Source organism: Pezoporus flaviventris, unplaced genomic scaffold (assembly GCF_033815535.1).
Source record: "Pezoporus flaviventris isolate CSIRO_AGI_PZ_B2104156 unplaced genomic scaffold, CSIRO_AGI_Pfla_v1 ptg000066l, whole genome shotgun sequence".
Lineage (NCBI taxonomy): Eukaryota > Metazoa > Chordata > Aves > Psittaciformes > Psittacidae > Pezoporus > Pezoporus flaviventris.
Genome location: NW_026892614.1, coordinates 8,760,641 through 8,773,911, shown reverse-complemented (window position 1 = coordinate 8,773,911; position 13,271 = coordinate 8,760,641). Strand labels below are relative to the sequence as shown.

At 38.8% G+C, this 13,271-nt stretch overlaps 2 protein-coding genes across 2 annotated transcripts in view; one reads left to right on the top strand and one right to left on the bottom strand.

The window, feature by feature from the left end:
- Positions 1 to 5,885, top strand: part of WDR64 (WD repeat domain 64) — a 61,391-nt gene extending 55,506 nt beyond the window's left edge. The window contains exons 25-27 of the mRNA XM_061471173.1: positions 2,615 to 2,714; positions 4,727 to 5,021; positions 5,770 to 5,885. Coding sequence (XP_061327157.1) covers positions 2,615 to 2,714; positions 4,727 to 4,849 — 223 coding nt within the window. The 3' untranslated portion in view covers positions 4,850 to 5,021; positions 5,770 to 5,885. The remainder of the gene's footprint in view (positions 1 to 2,614; positions 2,715 to 4,726; positions 5,022 to 5,769) is intronic.
- A 2,419-nt stretch (positions 5,886 to 8,304) lies between these two features.
- On the bottom strand, positions 8,305 to 12,332 carry LOC133278423 (uncharacterized). The gene is made up of 2 exons (XM_061471171.1): positions 12,202 to 12,332; positions 8,305 to 9,843 (listed from the first exon to the last, which is right to left on the bottom strand). The coding sequence occupies exon 2, from the start codon at positions 9,801 to 9,803 to the stop codon at positions 8,844 to 8,846; it is 960 nt and encodes a 319-aa protein (XP_061327155.1). The 5' UTR covers positions 9,804 to 9,843; positions 12,202 to 12,332; the 3' UTR covers positions 8,305 to 8,843.
- Between the last annotated feature and the right edge of the window lie 939 nt (positions 12,333 to 13,271).

The following is a 13,271-nucleotide window of genomic DNA, read 5'->3' as shown; positions in this document are numbered from 1 at the left end:
ACTAGGTGACAGCCAGGACTAAGTGATGCTTGGGATTTGAATTCAGTAATAGTGATGGCTAGATAATTGTCTCATATTTTAGTCTAATTAGAGGATGTATGTTATATACACTGTTCAGGTTAGCAGCCTGTTTCCTTTCCAGTTCCACAAGCTAATATACTTCTGGGATTCCAGAAAATTTATTTTAAAATCTTAATGTGAATAGTTTTAACTCAAAACCAAATCCTTCTGTAAAAATAAGCCAAATTTAATCTTTCAGTTTAAAAAACATTCTTCTTAAATTTGATGGGATGTTATGGATACATTCACGTACCTCTGATCACAGCATTCTGACACTTGCATTAAGTGTTGTGTGTTCAATAGCAGTCCTGGACCTCTCTCATTCTAGATAAGAGTTCTCAAGGGATTTAGGTTAGTTACAAGTCAAGCCAGAGAACCTTGGACTTCTAGCTTAAGTCATATTCCTGGAGCTCCCTGGTTCATTAATTAGTGCATTGACCAAACTAACATAAATATTGAAGATGAACTCTTCAGAGGCAATGTGCATAGTACCATTAATAACAGAGCAGTCCAAATCTGAGAAAAATTACTCCCAGACTTAAAAGTCATGCCTACTTTAGTGATAAGGCTTCATATATACCCAGTCAGTTCTTATGCTGCTGTCCTGGTTTCACCTGGGATAGAGTTAATTTTCTTCCTAGTAGCTGGTACAGACCTGTGTTTTGGACTTAGTCTGAGGATAATGCTGATAACTCACCAGTGTTTTAGTTGTCACTGAGTAGTGCTTACCCTGATCAAGAGTGTCTCATGCTCTGCCAGTGAAGAGGGGTACAAGAAGCCAGGAAGGATCAGGGAGACAGGACACTTGACCCAAACTAGCCAAAGGGTTATTCCATACCACAGCACGTCATGCCCAGTATATAAACAGTGAAGTTACCCGGAAGGCCCAGATCACTGCTAGGATTGGGCAGGGTATCAGTCAGCTGGTGGTGAGCAATTGTACTGTGCATCGCCTCTGTTTATTGGGAATTTTTCCTTTCCCCTCCTAGTTTTCTTTCCCCTTGTTATTTCCCTTATCATCTTCATTAGTAGTAGTAGCAGTATTATATTGTACTTTAGTTATTAAATGGTTCTTACCTCAACCTGTGGGGTTTACATTCTTTCGATTCTCTTCCACATCCCACCCGGGGCAGGGGGATAAAGGGGGCGTGAGTGAGCAGTTGCATGGTACTGAGTTACCAGCTGGGTTTAAGCCACAACAGCTGCCTTCTAACCAAAGCACTCTGGGACAATGGCAAATCTCTTGGGTGCTTTTCTATTATTCCATTTAGGTCAGTATCCTGATAACACTTACTATTCCTTAGAATCCTTAATAATGTGAGTAGTCCCACTGAAGTCAAAACGCTAACTCATCAAATATAGTGAAGTGCTTGGCTGTGTTTGAAGGACTAACCCCTGTAGTCCTTTTGAATAGTCAGCAATTAATTTGAAACCTCTGGAATCAAAGATACTATAATTAAGCCAGCTAACTTTGAAGAACCTTTCCATAAATGACATGCCTCTGTCAAACTGTGACTAGTTGTGAAGGACTATTCAACTATTTCAGTAAAGGAGAACAGCTATTATACATTAGAAGCACATTAATTAGACTGGCAGCAAAGCCGGCTTAGCTGTGCAGAGAACTGGGGAAAAAAAAGATAAAGTGGACACATGTTGCACAATAGAAAGTTTCAGTCTTATTCTATATACTCTGTATGTGCTGCCACCTTAAGACTAACTGGATGCCTCTGGATTAATTGTACCAAACGTGTAATGGATAGCTAGGCAACCATCATCCAAAAGGCTGTGTTACTTATGGATGCTAGGCTTTGTTCTTTACAGGACACCGACGCTTCTCTTCGGTCAAGTCACTTTATGATACTACTACAGTTTGATTATTGGATAGCTGTCAAGTCACTAAGTTCTATTTTAGAATTTCAATTAACAAAACAAGTTATAAATGCTAATTACAGATATCGTCCAAATGTGCATATACCTGGAAAGGTACAAACCCAGCTGAATAGCATAGGTGCTTACAGTTTAAACAAGCAGTTCAAGTTATCTATTGAAAAATGCCAGCATGTAGACAGGCCCATATAAAAGAACAGTCTCAGTTTCTCTTTGTAGTTTATAATACTTTAGCTTGTGTGACCTGACTTAATTTTTCTGATAAGAAATGAAACTGTTAATCTACGCTCCAGATCATTTCTTTCTAAATTTGGAAACCAGATATATGAGCAGAGGGAACTTTCTTTATTCCTAAGCAGCATACAGGAACGGTAATTAGAACTGACAGAAATGCTGAAAAACCATTATCAGACAGCAGATTAGCACCCAGCTATTGTAACTAGTGTTTTTTATATTAACATTGCCAGCCTTCTAAAGATGACAAGCCAGTATCTGGATTGACAAAGCGCTAGTGGAGCACTTTGTGACACCTATGAATGTCCTAATATAAATTGTATTTTTGAGATATGTGGAATAACTTATACTTCAAAATAATTTTATTTTGGAGCCAGCTAATAATGTTGCATTTTTATAGGAGCATCAGATTTTTTCTGTCTTGCCTTTACAGGTGGAAGTCACTGACCAGACCACCTTCAGATCTAAAAGGTCTTAAACATATGGACACAATTCAGGACTCAAAGTTTTTCAAATCTCTAGCTTCTCCAAAGGTAGCTAACATATATGACAAACTTGTTTCTGTTCTGTGCAACACAGAGGAAATACAATTATATATATCATTGAGAAATTAGCCATAAATAATCCTACATATCCTTCTCATTCAATGGACAAGCTAGAACAAAGATGCATGATCAGAAGGTTTGAAGAAACCTCTCTGGTTTTCATTCTCATTGTTTCACACTTACAAATTCCAATTTAGAAGGTAGCACACAATGATTCAACAATTATTTGGTTTAACAGCATTAAAAAAAACCTAGAATTTTCACATGCTCCAACAGAAATCCTAAGTATCTTAAATTTACTCAAAGGAAGTGTGAAAATACTAGAACAAGACTGAATTCCTGATTATACACAATAGTTCTTTTAAAGTTCCCATAAAATCAGAAACCAGGAGAATTCTGAGTTATTTTAGATATCGTTATAAATATTTTCTATAACTTGAATTAAATAATTGTTGAGGTCCTCCATTTTTACCTGGCTTAGCCCTTAAAAGTCATGGGAACAGATAAAACTTCTCTTGCAGTTGTAGCAGAAAAAGATACAAATCCTATGGCCACTTGCCAAAAAGGCTTCCATTAGTACCTTTCTGACCATTCTTTCTCTGACCCAGAGGTTATTGGTCAAAAGCCAGTGAGGGTTATGAATGCTTTAAAAACCTCTCCTAAACTTTGTGGTACCATGAGTTTCCTATTCTAATGTGGCCAGCTAAGTTCCAAACAGTAGTCAGTAAAAAACAGCATTACCCCATGTGGTCAGCTACTTTTTTCGTGTACCCTGGAAGAAAGAATGACAAGGTGAGTGGAAGACACTTCTCCACTGTTTAGAGAATCGTAGAATCTATTGAAGCTAGTGGATTACTTGCTGCTACACAAAGCTAGTCAAGTGTGCAGTTTCGAGGCATTCCATCATTTCACCCCAAAACAGCAACAAGTTGGTGAGCTCCCTTAAGTCAGTTATACCAGTCACAGGTGCTCCACAATCTCCAGAGCAGCCTGTGTTTAAACCACAGAGACTTGCGTACCTACTTTTTTGTAGAAGGATGCACTACAAAATATTGGCAGTTGATCACTGGTCCCCGTTTGTTCAGCAGGTGTAGATACAGTGTTGTATAATAAGAAAGAACAGTTAGTGGGAAAAATATGTTGAGGCTGGGTATAAAACATGAAATTTATTGTAGCAAAGTCAGTGGCTGAGTACATTGTAGGTGAAGACAGTAGAGGTAGGCTCTGCTTTGCATTTTACATAGTTGTTTGGAAAGATGACTTATGGGAGGTCTCATAGCAGAAGATACATGATACATGTTAGCACCAGAGTCTCTTTCTTATTAAGCTTTTGATGAGAAAAGAGTTTGATTTCCTATCATTTGCCTTAGAGCGGAAAAAAACAGTGAACTTCAGTTTGCACTTTAGACTAGAGTGTGCTATTCAGTGGCTGTTCAAATACCTAGAGTATATGATTAGCTCACCATAATTCAGTTGTCATATCTTTCTGAAATAGGTAAGGCCTAGTAATTAATGAGCATGAATAATGCTGAGAATTAGCAGACAGATACTGGAAAAGATTCCTTCATAAATGTTTTACATTGTTGAAGATGTGGTATCTGTTAAACTGTTACTACTATTCCTTTATTGATCTTATCCAAAGCGTTAATAGGTCAGAGAACTAAGTGTTTAAAACTAGCTTTAACTTAGGTGATAAAAGGCATTTTGCTGTTAACTCTTCATGTTGTGTTCCTTGGGAAGCTGGGATTTTGCTGCATATGCATTTTCTGTAGTAGAATAATGATCCCTCCTATTTAAAGAAAACGAAAAAAAAAAGTTCAAGGTAGCCTTTACATGGTACAGAGAAAACCTGTGCATAAACCCTAATCTCTTTAGATAGTAGTAATATACATTTCTGCAGATAACATGAATCTTACCATGCAATCCAATAACAGAGCTAATGTCTTCATTATCATTTGTCTTCAGCTAGTAATGCACTGACTTTGGCTTCCCTTGGTCAGATCTATAAACAACCTGTGAAATGTTTTGAGCCTGGAAACAGATTGGCTGGTGCAGTATTTGGGTATCTTCCTATATATAAGGTAAGTATAAGTGCTTTCTACCTTTTGCAGTGGCATTCATAAAGCAGAAGCCTTTAGCACTGGTAAATTATCACAATCATATACTCTGCCATTCTATTGTTAACTATCTGCTTCTCAATTTAATTTTCAAACACGGTTTGCATTACTACCCATCCAACTCCATTCTCCGTTTGGTGGAAGCTTGAGAAGCCAGCTGAAGAGAAAATGCCACCAAGTGAGTATTCCAGACACTTGCTTCTCCTGTTCAATCTCACCTCATTAGCTTTTTACTCAAACTCAACAATTTTAGCCAGCCCCGCAAAATTAATTCTTATTTGCACAAAGATGTGGCTATTGTAAGTTAATACTGTTTTATAAGTACTATTGCTTTGATTTATTGCAAGCTGTCTAGCAAGGCTTCCTAGGTTTTTCCATCTATGGAGAAAGACCAGAATGTCCACAGGTGTTTATCCCACCTATCATAGGATGGAAAGAATCACCCCAAGTAGAGGTGGTGATGTCTTTCTATAGAGGTTATCTAGAAAACTAGCTTGGATGAGACTCTAGCATCTAGATGGCTAGTTAGGTGGGATGAATAGGGTACTCTGCATTTAAATCTACATGGTTTAATGCTTGTGCATGCAGCATTACAGAGTATCTCAGAAAACAGAAAACTTGTTCAAATAGTTAGCACGTATGCTATCCTTCTGACCATTATTGTGCCTTGGAAATCTACGTTTCATTTTCTTCCAGAAGAAGAAAATAAAATACAGGGGGTCTTCTGCCTTGGCAAAGTAGGAGCAGCTACACTGAAGCCAATGGCACTGCGATGGATTTACAGTGAAATGAGATCAGATTTTTTCTATGAGCTGCATGCACAATAAATATTTTCTTTTGTCTGTGTTGTTACAAAACACTATCAATTGGTCTGTTCACCTGAATATATTATTTAGTTCTTGAAATTTTGCAATTTATTTTTCAAGGTCTTCAGAAGAGAAAAGCTGAGACACCAAGTGCCACAGGATAGACAATGCGAACAGGTGGAGAACAGGGTCAAGACAAATAAACATAGCGTCCATCTTCAGGGCAAGTGGATTAACAGGTTCCTTATTTCATTTTTTCTCTGTTTCTTTTTGATTTTTAATTATATTTAAAAGCATTTCACAATTAAGTAGAACATCTCGAAATCAAATCTTTACTTCTAATCCAGTCTTTCATGCAGATAAAAAAATGTGATAAAGACTATATGGTTATAACAAGATACTCACAGAAGAGTCTATCTCACTCCACTTTTTGATGGTTAAGAAGGAAAAGGACCTTACTGTGATTAACTGCTTAAAGATTCAGAGCCATAAATCTGCTTTTGCTAGCTATATAGATAGATTCCTCTGAAGAATATGAAATGTTATTCCAGAGGTACTGCTCTAACCTTTCTCTCAAGAACTTTTGTGTCCTTAGCTAGGCAAAGAGATGATGGGATGTTCTGTAGTTAGCACAGATATGCCACAGTATCCTAGTCAAATGTCTTCATTTAGATTCCTGTTAATCATGTGGAGATAAGACAGAAGAAAGATTGAGAACTAGGTTCAAATGATGAGAAACAGCCTTATTTAAAAATACCATTAAAGATGGCATTCTCCTTTACCCAGGCTCTGTCAGCCTCACAATTACTCTTCATAGCAAAGTTAACTGTAATTTGAGCTTTGTGAGTCACTATAAGGCAGATTTCTGTAGCCTTTTTAAGCCTTTCCACCACAGTGGTTATATGTTTTTTTAAGTGTCTAATGTGTCAGAACTGTATTTTACACACAATCAGATAAACATCAGATTCCCAAAAAGGAGTTAATATGTCCTGCTGTTTCTGCCTCTTAATTCCTTGCTTATGCTTTCAGAGAGCATGTTCACCCTCTAAACAAGAAAACTACATGCTGAGCTCATATTCAATTCATTATCAGTCATGATTCCCTGAATGCTTCCTGGCATTTCAGCATTCCCAGACACTGCCACAACATGACACAGGTCACAGAATACATATTCTATCATCCTTTGTTTCACTAAAGGTACAAATCATTGCCAAGTGTGTCGCTGTGGCAAGTATTTAAGGTAATTCCTGTAACTAGTGCCATTATTACCTACTATTTTGGGGGAAAAAAAATGCGGTTTCTGTATTACTAGTAATGAATGGTGTTTGATCTGCAAATATTTTTTTTTTAGCAAAATATCTTGCGGGAAGGTGTTTAAAAATACTATTATCAACTGTTCAGGATCTGGCTGGGGTGAACCTAATACATTCCATATGATGTCCTGCTCAGCAATAACAGTTTATGGAATGGAGGAGCAAATCAAGATATTTGTGGTTATGGTACCTGTCTTCCCATGTAACCATTATGCACATTGAGGCCCTGCTTCCCAGGAAATGGTTAAACATCTGCCTGCTGATGGGAAGCAGTGGATGGATTCTGTACTTTATTTTGTTTGCACATGCAGCTTTGCTTCACCTATTAAACTCTCATTATCTCAACCCACAAGATTTCTAACTTTTGCTCTTCCAAATCTCTCCTGCATCCCACTGGATGCAAGCAAGCAACTGGGTGGGTGCTTTGTGTCTGCCAGGGTTAACCCACTACATAACCACAATTAACCTTGTGATTAAAACTAAAATCAAGTTTGTCTGACAAAACAAGTGTCACCAGATAAGATGTAATCCCTCATTTACTATCTGTGCTCCCTTCATCTGACCCATGATTTAGCAGTTAGCATATGAAAGGTAACACCCTGCAGTTCCATGAGTCCTATTTGCCTTTGAAAGACAGCTAGTCAGCTCTCTTCAAGTTACCTGAAAATTGCTTAGTCTTCAAAGATTATTAAAAGTGAACAGTTCAGGTTCAGAGAGCTCCTCTTCCATTGCTCTTATGTGTTCTGCTTTATAGTCATGCAAGATTTTCTCTTTGATATTGTCCCTATTTATAGTTAGAACTTAAGTATTTTACTGTGGCTGCAAGATGCAGAAATCCTGCTTCTCTTTAGTTGATTGACTGTTTATTTACTCAGAACTATTTACTCAGAACTATTAACCCATTCTTTCATTTTTATCAAACCTTTAGCACTGATAGGATTTCATAGGTTCTTAATTTATGAATTTTACTCTTTTCAGTCTTCCTTATTAATTGCCCATGTTTTCCAAAAGCTGATTTGTCTACTGTAGCATAAACAGACTCACATCTATTTATGCCGCTATGTTCTCCGTGGTGGAGAAGAGCCCATCCGCAATGCAATACTATTCCCAGTTAACAATCAAGTGTTTAATCCTATGCTGTATGAAATCAATGGACCAGCTCTCAGGAGGGAAGCATGCTGTAAGTATAACTGTCAAAAATGCATGATATGTTGTAACTGGATGGAAGGCTTCTAAAGATAACACCTTACTGTTGTGCTACTTAAACTGTGACAAGATTTTAGCACTGTAATGCTCTCAAGAGATTTTTTTCATTATTCATTAAATTAACAAAACCTGAAGTAGTTCAGACTGGGTGTCATTGCTCAACGTTACTGTTTACTTGAAGAGTTCCAGCTCCTAGGGCTTTATAAACACCAAATGGAAACTGGTCCCAGCCCAAAATATATTACACAAGACAATCCTATTGTCTTAAGTATCATAAGAAAAGCAGAGATGCTTCATTTCTTTGAACAGACCATCTACTAAAACACTGCACAGAATTCAATTATAAGAAGAACAGTTTATTGTGTGCTACAGAATGCTATTGGAAAGAAATTAGGCACAGAGCAGCATACCAGACAAATGATACTTCCAAATATACCCACTTATTTTCAAGAAGTCTTTTCAATGCTGGATGTAGTAGAAAGCTGTGTATTAATGGGCTTATTGGTATTAGCTGTGGATTTTATGTAGATGTCTCTGTATTCCTTTGCAAGTTAGTTTCTTTCCACCATCATCCATAATTATATTGCAGGCCTAAATGTTCCAAGTGTATCAGCTTTTCCATTGTTCCAGATCATTACTATATTATGGAAAGCTATCTTTAAAGGATAGCATCTTTCAGCACAGCAGAAATTCACGGTTGTGCTGGCTGCAGTAGTTAGTTTGCCAGAATTTCATTACAGCCCTTGCTAGTGCTTTACAAAATCTGGGACGTTCTTCAGCTGCTCTCACCCACTGGGGTAGTTCAAGCTGAATGGCATCAACAGTGCCAGAGCTATGGGAACCAAAAGTCTTTGTTATGTATCCACCACTATAATAGCTCCCATTATTTGGGCTAGGATTGGATGGAGAAGGCACACAGACATGACTGTTATCTTGTTCTTCAATATATTTACCCAAACTTCTGTTCCCTGCAACCAAAGTCTGAGAAGACACATTTACTAGTTGACTGGCCAGATGGCTAATTGAGGAACACGATGCAGAAAAGTCCCCCGAGTTAAGAGAAGTTTTTGAAAGAGTGTAACCTAATTCTATCCATCGTTCAGGATGTGCTTGTCCATGGATATCCAGAATCAGGCCCTCTGTCATCTGTCTTTTTGCAGTGGTCAAAAATCCCATGTATTCCTCCCATGCCTGTTCTGCTTGGGGAATTCCAAAGCAGGCTTCTTCCTTTACCCTGTTAGCATCCATCTTGAATCTCTGAAGGTGGTTTATAATGATATGTGGGAATAAGCCACCAGTAATGTTGTTGATTTCTTCAGCAAGAGCTTGAGCAACCTCTATAGTATACCTGTCTTGGTTGGTAGACACTTTGCATTTCTTATAACTTTGGATACTTCCAGGAGGACACTCATGAGAGAAAATACAAGAGGATGTCTTTGCATCCCAACAAGCAGCTTCTCGATCAGGGATGTCTTTGGGTTCCATTGACCCACCGTGTGGGACAGAGAGAATCAGGTTCATGTTGCCCACTTGATATTCTGTGAAATTATTATGACCAAATATAACCTCTTTGGTGCCAGTGGATTTCAAAAGCAAATATAAAGTGGAAAGGAGGAACATATACATATTCTTCATTTGCTGCTGGAAGACTCAGCAGTATGGAATATCTCAGTACCTACATAACAGAAAAAGAGAAAGGGTTTAGATTACTTACAGCTGGGAGCATATGAGAGACTGTTCAGCTGCTGCTGGAATCATTGGTTACTGATTAACCTATTTTAATATTGTTCCATGTGGCACAAAGAAGAAAAGTATTTGTATGAGAAATGAAATGGAATAGAGCATAGTGTGGCTAGATGTAACTGATGCAGTGTTTCCAAATGACAGTATTCCCCCAGAATAACAGGGTGAGGGGTATGGTAGATCACTGAGCCTCCTTCATTTCCCCCGAAAGCACAAACTCTATTTGATCATTCTATCTGATCCCAGAAAAGCACTAGATCCCAGCAAAATATTTGAAATAATTTCTTTTCAACCAAAGTCTCCCTTTTTTTCACCTCTGAAATTTAATAAAATTCTAACAAAATTTGCTAGAACATGTGTATCTCATTGGCCTGTATGAAATGTCTTTCTGTTATCCACATGACTACAGGCTATGTCAGCTCAGACCAGCACTGGGCTCATATAAAATAAGCAGACTGATAAAAACTGAGGGCTACAAAGCTCAACCTCTAGCTGTGTTCCAGGCTGAGCTAATTTGGTAGCATTATAGATACTTACCAGTGAGTGCATTAAGGAGTGACTCTATTCTCTTTAGTTTTTAAGTCTCCACTCTCTCCAAAGGAGCTAAGATGTTTCTAAGCCTTTGCTAACTCTGCCTTTTTCGGAAAGCTGGAATCCATCAAGATGCTGGCAGTGCTTTCTGGTTTGAAGGCATTACACCTTTAGAAAGATCAGTGTCTTGAGTGTAACCATGTTGGATGGATATGAAATGAGTGAGTCAAGTCAGTGAAGAGCAGAATAAGAAAAGGATACTTTTCACTTCCATGACTAAATAAAAACTCTCAACATAGGTCAGAAGAGGAGTACGTAAGCAGATGCATTTGAAGATGAGGCAGGCTGCCCTGCTGTCTGTCCTGCCCCTATCATTACATCTCCTGCAGAGATGCAGAGGATAAGAGGAGCAGACAATGGACAGAATAAGAAAGAAGATCTGCAAGAATCTGTCCATAGTATCTGGCCTGAGAGTGTGTGAAAGCAGCCAGCAATATTGAGAGGGCAGGATACAGTATGGAAGCACCCTCCCAGCAGGTGCCTACTCTTGGAAAAGGAAAGGGCAATTTCACCCAAATAATGCAGCAAAGTATTATTTTCCCACTATGAGGGAATCCTGCTGGCTTTTTAGAGATAAACTCTGCTGCCCACTGAGCTCATCCACACTAAGGAGCCTGTATATGAAAAGCAAACATCTGTCTCCCTCTCTTCTTTCTGGGCTGAAAGTACCGAAACAGTTGAGTTTGACTCAGATCCCTGAGAATCTTATCAGTTTTCCTATAGAGCATAATTAACAGCTTTTTTAATTTCTTTTTAACCTTTCAGTTAACAAGTGCTTTTACTTGAGCTACTAGGCTAAAAGCAAGTTTTTATCTAAGTCATTGTATAGTTCATGCTTCCTCAGATTTCCTTGAGACACAGACCTTCACCTACTAGTTCACTGTTTGCATTACCAGAAACACTGGGGAAAAGAATATTTCAAAACCCCTTTTCTCAGAAGAAGAGGCTGCACATGCAGAGAGTGCGAGTGCAAGTGCAAGTGCGAGTGCAAGTGCGAGAATAGCTTACCTGAGGTATAGTGAGGCCCAGCACCAAGTTAAATCAACAGCAACAACTCCCAGGCGCTGCTCACCTGCCCCAGAAGGACTTCAGTTTCCTTTGTTTTAGGCTCTCATCTTAAATAGGATAACACAGCTGTTCCTTTCCCACCCCCTGCTAAACTGTTTGTTATCATCTGCGGCAGCTTGCTTGTCTTTTTGCAATTTCTTGTTAATGATTGAATCAAGCTGCTAACACTACTAGATCAGGCCTTAAAGATATGTGGAGGGAGAGCTCTATATAATTCTCAAACTGGAAGAAAGTTGCCTCAGCATAGCTCAGGCTCTGGGCAGACCTGGAGAGTCTGGACGACCTTTATGAACCCAGACTGCTTTTCTGGACGACATCCGGGGCTGCAGCGCTAAAATGTGAAGTCACAGTAATACGGGCTAGAACTGCTATTTTGAACTTCATCATAGCAAAGCACACACCTTTCCAAAGGATTTTAACTCAAAGGGATGGTGTTCGGAGAAGCACAGAAGCATGTGCAGCTAGGAGGAATATGCTAGAGAATGTACCTGTTTGTCTTCTTCAGCACAATGGTGGAAGTCCACATGCATAAGGAACAAAATAACAGGCTCCAAGCTCTCTGTTGATCATAGCTAAACTTATGCTATTTTAAACTGGTAGCAATCACTGTGGGACTAGTTTGAAGGCTTACCTATAAAGAAAGGGAGAGAGAGTTGCTCCTTCCTCTGCACGTGCAAAAGTGAAACTGGACTGACCGTGGCACTTTGCTTCAGCTGGCGCTTCCTCTGTTCCTGAGGTCTCTAGAGGCCAGTTTGAGCCATGCAGCTATGCGGCACAGGGGGCTTCAGCTGCACCCAGATGTGCCATTTCACAACAAAGGATCACAAAAGGGAAAAAAATACGCACTGGTATACTACAAGCTTAATGTGCTTTTGTTCTCTATACTGACACGTTTATGGATACCGAAAAAACACAACAAACCTGCAAGCACCACAACCACACCAAGGGAAAGCTTGGAATAGTCAGTATCATCAGTAAAGGTGGCAAAACTTGTAATGAAGAGGGTTTTGAGGTTTAATGGCATAATTCTGGTTTTAATTTTGGGGGTCTTTTGGAGGAAGCCTAGGAATTTTTCCGAGACTTCACCGTAGGAAAGGTGATAGGATATATCTGGTTTTGTGCACACTCATATATGCATTTAAAGCCATCTGTTACGAGAAAATACATTTTCTGCACCCAGAATCAATCCAAGGTATGCCTGGCAGAGAAAAGAACTGAAACAACTGGAGATGGCAAGCTGAAAAGTCCTCTGAGTTGAAAGATAAAGACAAAAAGGCAGATTGGCAGGGTGGGGACAGGGATGTCCTTTGGAATACTGGAAGCAGAAGGATCTCAACATGAAGAAAGGAGAAAATACATCAATTTATAATAAGAAAACACAGAGACATAAAGAAATGTAGAAAATAAATAAAGAAATGTAGAAAAAGATAGACAGACTGCTGGTGTTTTGTTTTTCACAGTGAATCAACCAAGTAGTCTTCAATGCAGAAGTCTTCCATGATGCTGATTCAGTTTTGCATCCATGATCCAGCATAGTATGATTTCTTTTCCTGGTGTTCTCACGTTGTTACTGATGTGCAGCAGTTCACAGCTACATGTTGCTGACGGATAGGATCGCATTCTACTTCTCATTATGTATTACTTCAGAGTATTTTTAATAAGGAGTGAAGAACCACAGTTAACCAATTGTCTCTTGGTTGT